This window comes from Vicia villosa, unplaced genomic scaffold (assembly GCF_029867415.1).
Source record: "Vicia villosa cultivar HV-30 ecotype Madison, WI unplaced genomic scaffold, Vvil1.0 ctg.000976F_1_1, whole genome shotgun sequence".
Taxonomy (NCBI): domain Eukaryota; kingdom Viridiplantae; phylum Streptophyta; class Magnoliopsida; order Fabales; family Fabaceae; genus Vicia; species Vicia villosa.
The window spans coordinates 191,088-200,955 of record NW_026705440.1 but is presented as its reverse complement, the minus strand read 5'-3'; the positions used below and the strand labels follow the sequence as shown (position 1 = coordinate 200,955).

The following is a 9,868-nucleotide window of genomic DNA, read 5'->3' as shown; positions in this document are numbered from 1 at the left end:
CGAAAATAAAGACAAACAAATGAGTTACGATGATTTGTGCAAAGAGAAAATAAATACAAACAAATGAGTTATGATGATTTGTGCAAGGAGAAGTTGTGTTGTAATTTTGTTAATATATTATGGAGTTTTGAGAGATTGGAATAAGGCAAGAGAAGTTAGGGTTTCACTTTGAGTGCAGTTTGAGGCTTTCGGGATTTGAACTCTTGACCAACAGCTCCTTTAACCCAATTAAAAAGTTCTAATTGAGGAACCCTCCCACTCCTGCAAATTCATTACTATTTTTAAATAATTTATAATTTGCTACACATCGATTTTTCCAAAATGGTTTTATTATAAAAAAAATAAGGTAAGAAAAAGAGAGAAGTCGTGTGCTTTGAAAAACATAAGAGAAATTTATTTTAAATCTAATTAGGATCATTAAAAAGTTATTAATATTAATTGAAATCTTCATTTTTTAAATTACGGAAGTGGATTTTAGAGAATTTCTCAATGCACCACATGATTCTCTTACACTGCATGAAATTTCAATTATGTCCCCTGCTTCTGTAGATGCACATCCGAAAGCACATTTTTTATAAAAAATATTGGTCACCTTCCATAGGTACATCTACGAAAGTATAATAACTTAGTACAAATGGGGATAAAATACACATAAATTCAGTTCAGGGATTGTTCCGTAGGTGTATCTATGGAATGACTTAGCGCCACATTATTCTGTAGATGCATCTACGAAAGTATTTGATATAGTTTAAACCTACTTGATCACTCCCCCATTGTTACATTTCTTCATCAATACTCACTCTCCACAACCTAAATACCCTTCTTCTCCAATACCATTTTCACTCCAAAACTGAAACTTTTTGGTAAAACAAATCAAAAGGAGCAAGAGAAGACTGAATTTCAGGTAAATATTCATCTTCAGCCATTGCATTGCTCACATTATGCATGAAATTTATATTGAACGTGTTGAAGATGAACACTTCCGTAGGTGCATCTACGAAATAATGCCTGTGTTGTTTTTTCTAACAGTGTTGTAATTATTTTTTATTTTGGCAATTGATTGCAAATAGGTATGGTGCACTCTGATAATATCGCAAGAGAAATAGTTCCTTTTGTCGATGTTTCTCCGAGTGTTGAAGGGGTAGTCACAAAGGCGATAGATGTCGGCGGTGACTTTAATAGAAAACAAGACTTTGATGATCGTGAAATCATGCTAACATGGATTCGTAGGAATGCAACTAACCTTGGTTTTGGTGCGGTAATAGGAAGATCAGATAATGGTATGACAAGAAGAAACCCTTTTGTAACAATATTGTGCGAAAGAAGCGGGAAATATCATCCTCCTCTAAGGAATTTTAAAAGAGACGACACAGGTACTAAAAAATGTGAATGTCCATTTAAAATCTGTGGTTACATGTTGACTAGCAAGAAGTGGAGATTCTCTATTATTTGTGGTTTGCATAACCATGATTTGTGCGCAAAGTTACATGTATTAATGACATGTCCTTGAATCTTGTCCAACGGAAAAATATACTAGCCAAATTAAATAGGAAGGAACCCGACAACATATCCAATATAAGACAAGTGTATAATCAACGGTACTGCAATAATAAGGAGCACGTCGACAAAATCTTTCTAGACTCACCTACTCCTTAATCGCAAAAATCTCAAAAAATTCAAACAAAGGAGCTTGCATTAGGTAATTGGGGTTACCGAGCCGTCTCGGCGTTGCTTGGTAATGGAGAGGGTAGCCATATGGTTGTCCGTCATCAACTCATCCAAGAGTTGAAGACGCATAAAGAATCGTACACCCGGTCATATGTAGAGGAAGCTAAATTTGAAGCGGTTAAGGAAGCTTTTGTGCCTTGATTGGGCCCTTACGCACTAGTGTCAAAATGGATGAAATTCTTAGAAATGTGATATCTTATTACATGTGCCTATGAAATGGTGTGCATTGACTTAACGCGTTATGGTTTTTCGAAAATTCTCGGATTTTCTGTGTTGTACTTCTAGAAAATATCAAGTGATAAAATTGAAAAAAAAGTAGTAGGCGAGTGTGTAAAATATTACTACTAGTATTTTACTAATTCTACTAAAATTAACTAATCCAAATTCAATAAATAAATAAGTTATTTATTTTAATGAGAAAAGTATAGATGATAAAGAACACCTCAAAACAAGATGGACGGTAACAAAAACCAATCGTTAGTTGGTCCAGTGGTGATTGGCGCTGGATTTGGTAGGGAGAACCACGGTTCGATCCCCGCAACTGCGATCGGGAGGGGGATGGAACCACTTGATTCTAGAACTCGCCCCCGAACCGGACTAAACCGGTGGTATAAAGCCAAAAAAAAAAAATTTAATAATTTACTAAAAGTTAATATGATTTATAGAAATATAAAGAATTAAATAATTTGAACTTTTTTTCTTATTTAAGTTTTCCTATCAAAAGAAATATTTGATTAAAAAATTTTATATTATTTTGTTTTTTTGGGAAAATAACTAACTTTATTGATTTCTTCTTCATTAAGTTATTATAGAATACTTATGAGTTAAGAAAACTCTAGTCAAATAATAAGTCTAGATTCAGTTTTGTAAAATATGGAAACTTACAATATTAATGAATTCATTTTATCAAATATAAATATCAAATCACTAGTTGATTAATTCATATCCATCTTGTTTCTTAGTATTCCTGATATCAATCATTTCTTCCATAAACAAGTCTATTTTAATTTATTTTAGTAGGTCATTTTAAATTTTACATAACATATTTCATAATCTCTCATTGTCCGTTCCATTTATAAGCTTAAGAGAATATGCAAAAATTTATAGGTAAAAAAGTAAGAAACAATATACCCTTTGATTTAGAAATTTCAATTCTCTCAAATTTACCTTTAAAATCGTTAAAACGATTGGGATGTGTATGCAAAGCATGGAGCTTTCTATTTGAAAATTCAAATTTCTTGAGTATTTTTTCAAATAATTTTATATCAAATCACCATTCTTACTATGATGATACATCTCTTCTCTTACAACAAACAATAACTAATTTGAATACTGGTACTCTTGATGATCGTTATAACTTATTGTATTCTCTCAATGGTGATAGTTTTATAAATAAAGTCAAATTAGAATGGCCAAATCCCTTTTATGATGATGATTTGTTTTTTTATATTTTGGATTCTGGTAGTATTAATGGAACTATTTGCTTGTACAACTCCAAGAATTTAGTTTTCAGAACTGTATTATGGAATCCAACTATCAAAGAGTTCATTGTAATTCCTCGTAGTCCGATTGAATTGGTACCACATGAGTTGAATTTAGTTGTTATTCATGGATTTGGTTATGACGGTATTAGAGATGACTATAAAATAATTCGGGTAATATATTTAGTTCCGCCAGGTTACTCTAGAGATGATTCACATGAAGATTTATACAATAGACATACGTGGGAAATATATAGCTTAAGAAGTAATTTTTGGAGAATACTTCATTTAGACATGCCTATTTGTAATTTGGAATGTATAGGACAACGAATATACATACATGGAATGTGTCATTGGGTAGGTTTAAGTAATACATATCCTGATGGTTCATATTTGGTTTCATTTAACTTAAGTGATGAGATATTCATTACAACACTCATTCCATTTTCCATGGATGCTAAACTTAAGGATAAAGATTGGAGTACACATTTAATATTGTTAAATGGGTCAATTGCTACAATTTCATGGTATCATGGTTCCGGTACTTTTCACATATCAGTGTTAGGCGAACTCGGTGTTAAAGAATCATGGATAAAACTCTTTAATATTGAACTATTGTTAGATGTTGATCATCCTATTGGAGTAGGCAAAGAAGGTAATATATTCTTTCGAAAAAAAGATGATGAATTGATTTTGTTTGATTTGAGAACACAAATGATTAGGGAGCTTGGAATTAAAGGATGGCATTTTAGTCAAGTAGTAATTTATAAGGAATGCTTTATTCCAATTGGAGGAATCAATTTGTAATTTTTATTTGTTGTTTTCATCTAAGAAGTTTTTTTAAACTAAAACATAGAGGTTTATGATTTTGGTTATTAAAATTTTACTTGTATACTCATTGGATTGAAAATAATTGCACAACATAAATACATAATAAACTAGATTGGTGGTCCGTGCTTCGCACAAATATATTAAAAATAAAACATCATTTTTTTTATAATAGTTAATATTTAATTTTTTATTTACATTTAAAATTTTTTTATAGGTCATTTTGATTATGCTTGAAATATTAATTTTTCCATATAAAAGACAATAAATTAGAATAAATTTTACTATGATAATTTAAAATGTATAAATTTAAAGAAATAAATATTAATTAACTAAAGAATGTTATAAAATGTTTTTTTTTAAAACTACATTTGATATTGTATCTATATCTTCACATTCATCATTAAAAAATATCATTGTAGATTTTAATAAAATCTTGTACTAAATTTAAATAAAAAATAATTTAATAGATTGGCATAATTGGTTTTTCTCTATAAATTATAAAATTCCAAATGTTTTAATGAATGAATTGTACTATCATAATCTATGACTTAATTTTAAAAGAAATATTTAACTATGAAATAATATATTTATTAAATTTTTTAAAAAAATTTATAACTCATATATCATGTAAGGTTCATAAAATTAATAATCTTGTAATATTTCATTAAAGGCATTGAAGAGTTTTTGAAATGGATTTATATTTAGTATATTTTATATATTTTTAAATATAAATAAATAAATATTTCTATTGTAAAACATTTTTAAATTCGTTTAAACTATATTAATAGATAAATAATATATATATATATATATATATATATATATCAATAAATATTTATAAACTTAGTAAATAATATTATTTATATTAAAAGATAAATAATTTATATATATATATATATACCGATAAATAATTATAATTTTAGTAAATAATATTATTTCTTATAGTGGTCTCTAAATATTAGACTATTATTATTATTATTTGCTTTTATTTTTATTATTATTACCTAAATATTATTTATTATTTATTATTTAAATTATTATTACTGATAGTAGTGGATGATATTATACTAATTAATTTATTAATTAAAATTTTACATTAGTGCAATAAGTAAATTAAGTATCATGGATAAGTAGTCAAATAAATTAGTAGTTCAAAGGTTTAAGTCATAAATTTATTTCTAAGTAGTTAATATTTTACATCACTGTTATAAGTGAGTGAATATATAAAAATAGTAACTTAAAAACTGTATTTTAAATGTTTTTATAATAAATTTATTTAAAAGTAAATAAAAACAATAATTATTATCAGACATGTTATTAATATTAGAGTTGTTACATATTTGCTATTAAAAGTTAGGTTACAATATTCATATCAAAAAAATTGAATGAAAATAGAAATTGTATGTGAATAAAATTTGAAATGTAATAAAAAAAATTAAAATAGGTATATATTTATTTATTTTAATTTCAAAATATTAATAAATAGTTATAAATTTAACTTATATGCTTGATATATTGTACAAACTGTTTGAAAACTTTTAAAAATTGACGTTTAAAAAATTAATCTAATACATGTAAATATAACATATATATATATATATATATATATATATATATATATATATAAATAAAATAAAATAGTTAAGTATCTTTATATTATACATTAGAATAAAGTATATGTATGTTTTTTTCTTATATATAATACAATTAGTTGAATCACTATAATTTGAGGGAAAAAAAAAAACTATGTCAAGACTTTATTGCAAAGAGAAACTAAAGTGTTTTTTTTAAGACAGTTAAGATAGTGAAATTAAAAAAAATAGATCTGTATAAGAAATTATATCTCATGAAAAATTAGTAACATTACAAAATTATTTTGGATTTCTTTGTCAATTCAATATTAAAATTAAAATCTCTAAGCAAAAGGTACAATGAAATTAATGAAATTAGAGGAGGCTCCAACAATTTCATTTAGTATTTCACTCTCTACTCATTTTCCCTCACTTGCTGTATTAATGTTGGCCTTTTCTTTTCCTTGACTTCCTTCCATCTACCTACATCAAAACCAAGATTTTTTCTAGACATCATGTAATTATGAGATAAATTTACACTATAATAATAATAATAATAATAATAATAATAATAATAATAATAATAATAATAATAATAATAATAATAATAATAATAATTTAGAAAAATTAGACATAAAAAAAGGATTGGGTTAAAGGTTATATTCTTATAGTAATTACTACCTTTATTTGGTCGTTTTTTTTTTTTTTTTATAGAAAACAATCTCATTCATTAGATGAAAAAGAGAGAGTACAAACATAGAAAAATAAAATGTGTTAGGGCATTTCCCATCCACACATTAACAACATCACTAATAATTAAGACTAACAAGCTATGGACATTAAAAAGCTTTGAGAGATTAGAAACCAAAAGGAAGGTACCAAACCAAAACTTTAATCCAATCAACCAAGCAAAGTTCTTCCACAAGAGACATGTGAGTTTTGGAACTCCAATCTTTAAATCTAACCAATTACGGATCATATCTTTAGCTTTGACACTAGCTTTATCACGCTCAAATCGATTATTCGGGTTCACAATATTGATTAATCTCACAACTTGTGAATGAAACAATTGTTGACTGAAAAGAGGAGTTTGATTTACCACATCCCTAGTAAGATTCTTACTCCAAAACACATTTTCTCCGTCCAAGCTTCTTTGAGGCATTTCATCAAATACCTTGAGCACGAACTTAAAACAACCTAAGCCTAATAATAACACACCCAATAAAACAAACCAAACAAGAAAAAATAGAACCCACAACAAAACAAGTACAATAAAATAAACTATTACATGAAAACACACACATAAAATCCGGGCTTCCTTATCTTCCGGTGGCGGCGGCTCCGGTGGGGGTCGTTTTCCATGTCGATTCCACTCTAGGCCATTGGTTGGTGGAGGTGATTTTAGAGTTGCAAATGGTTGATGGTTGATGGTGAAGAGGATGAGGAGTTTGATGGAGGTTGGAGGAAGAAGCATGTATGAATCTAACATGAGTGAGGGTTTCAAAGGAATGAAAAGAGAGGAGGGAAAACTTACAATGGGGGAGGAACCTCCATTGAAGAGGAGATGACCACCATAATGGTGGTGAATAACTTCCATGAAGGAGGAGGAGCCCCTACAAGAGGGGAGGTGACACCCATCAAAAGAGGGGACATGGAAAACCCTAAATTTAGAGAGAGGGGAGAGCTTCTCTCTCTAAACCTTATTTGGTCTTCTTTCTTTATCCTTCATGCTGTTACATTGTAAAGGAAAGTGAATGAAATGCATTATAGTTGAAATATAAAAAACTATTTTAGATATACAAACAATGAATCGAAGTTAAATAGTAAAATGAACAAATAAATTCTATTGACAGATTAAAAACACTAATGAATCCAAAGGAAATTTATGTTTAACTATACAGAACACTAATAATATTATTTTTTAAACAATTAAGGAGATAAGTACGAATGGGTAGACAGAGGGAGTTATTATGCAATACATTAAGGAATAGGAAATGAGTTGTGTCACTTGTAGTATATGTTAAACTTGTAGTTAGGATATAAATGATTGGTTTTTTTTAAGCAACTTGTTTGAGATTTTAGTAACAGACTAACCGTTAAAGGTTATGCAACTCCAAGCCAGGCTGTGGTTAACCAACATGGTTTTTCATGAGAAGCACAATAATCAAACACCAGAAAGTTTGGTGTATGCCATTATAAAAGAATTCATTTTATATAATTGAAGTTTGACTACATAGCAGAGAGAAATGCACCTGCAAATTTGAGTTAAACCACATAATAAAAACTATATTTTGCATTGGATAATTAAAGCATATTAATTACACATATCTCCAACTTTGCCATCAAAGACATGATCAGCATATGAGGTTAAGTTCAACTCAGTGGAAAATGATGGCTTCTCAATTCCTAGTAGCAAATAAAAACCAATGACAAAACAAACTTGGCAAAACAGACAGTTTGGCCAATTTATTAGTTGAGTGGGAAGTCCTTCTCCATTGGATAATTCAAGCATATTAAATACACATACCTCTAACTTTGCCATCAAAGACTTGATGATCAGTAGATAAGGTTAAGTTCAACTCAGTGGCAACCGATAGCTTCTCAATTCCTATTAGCAAATAAAAACTAATGGCAAAACAAACTTCAAGTTTAAGCATTAAGTGACAATAAGAACATCCATAAATTTATACTATCAGCATCAATTACTGGTTTGGGGTTCCACAACTTTGTTACCTCTCCCTAAGAATGCAATCTTGCATCACATGGTATCAATAATTTGCAGCCTATTTGAAATTGTAGCTTATTTGGAACATGTTGTTTCAGCTGTCGGGCATCTTGTTACATGGTGCAGTAGAAGATTCAACTTCACATAGAAGAGTTCGTATACTCTACATAGTTGATGTACTGCGCATGTAGAGAAAGACTCAAACCTTCTCCATTTCTACAATATGGTCTAACCAGAATAATTCACAGTGCCCTAGACGTGATTTCGATAAACAATTCTCATATACTTGTAGAATTACCTCAAGAAATGTATTATATTGTAGAATAAACTACGAGAAATCATCTATCGTAAAAAAGAAATCATCTATCGATATATACCTTACCTCAATATCGTATTATATTATATAGGTATATATAATACAACATCTTTGAAAATGTATTATATATACCTAACCTTCAGCCGTAAAAAAGAAATCATCTATCGATATTGTTGCAGACTTCCTAAAAATTTTAACATACAATAGGAATTTGTTAATTAATCTCTTTTTACATAGTAATCAAAACAATGGATAATTTCAAGATCATTGTTGCCTCAATGCTAAAGCCTACCTGCCAATCATTTAGAACAGGTAGTCGAGAGCAAAGACGAGGGTCATCTTTCCACGGGCTTGAGGAGCACTAAATCCAATCTGAATCATACAAAATGGAAACAATTATGAATCTTTTAAACAATTCTCTTTCTTACAAAATTCTTGAAGGAACGTATAAAGAACTACTTGACATTCAAAATTGATGAAGGAACAAAATTCTTAAAACATGACATTCAATTTCGAAAACCGAAAAAATTCAATCTCACTTCATCAATTAAGAACATATAAAGAATTACCTTAAGACAGAAATCAGCTACAGCTGCAACAACACGACAGTGGCGTGTCGCTACCGCGAAAATTAACAGAGTCGCCACTAACATATTTATCCTGAAAAGGAAGGGAATGCCAGCAAACCACAAAACAAAACAACGGTCTCACGACCAGAGAAAAAGGGTAAGGGAGTCGGTTACGCGAGGGGAAGGTGCTAGCACCCCTCGCGCCCATCGTACTCGATGGTATCCACGCCTGTGTCTAAAACTATGGGTGTGTAATAAATCTACGCTAATCTGGACTAAAATGAATGCAAAATGTAGGGAAAAGAAAGGATTATGCTCGCACGGGCCCTACCCCGCTGCCTACGTATCTGTTTTGCAGAATCAGAGCTACCGTAGCTCGGCTAACTAATTTCTGTTTGTTTTGTGTTTTTTAGGTGAACGAGTTACATTCACACTCCGCTGCTCGACCTTTGGAGGCTTATGCTTAGGAATGGAGCGGAAATAACAAGCTCTTAAGAAAAGAAAATCAAAGAGTGTGGTTTGTGTTTTAAAAGAATGCATGAGGAAGACCTAAGCTAAGGGGAAAGCTTGCTACCTAATGTTATCATACAAAGGGTGCAAATCTAAGCTAAGGTAACAACCTACGAGAAAAAGGGGAAGCACACAAT

At 29.6% G+C, this 9,868-nt stretch overlaps 1 protein-coding gene across 1 annotated transcript; it reads left to right on the top strand.

Moving 5' to 3' along the window:
* Positions 1–1,072: 1,072 nt before the first annotated feature.
* On the top strand, positions 1,073–4,016 carry LOC131632632 (uncharacterized). The gene is made up of 2 exons (XM_058903378.1): positions 1,073–1,280; positions 3,532–4,016. Exons 1-2 carry the CDS (start codon positions 1,073–1,075, stop codon positions 4,014–4,016), a joined length of 693 nt encoding a protein of 230 aa, XP_058759361.1.
* The last annotated feature ends 5,852 nt before the right edge of the window (positions 4,017–9,868 follow it).

Excerpts from the sequence above, each read along its gene's own strand:
- LOC131632632 (XM_058903378.1), top strand. The coding sequence starts at position 1,073 with ATGGTGCACTCTGATAATATCGCAAGAGAAATAGTTCCTTTTGTCGAT. Across the intron at positions 1,281-3,531 it reads AATAGGAAGATCAGATAATG|GACAACGAATATACATACAT; the intron begins GTATGACAAGAA and ends TGGAATGTATAG.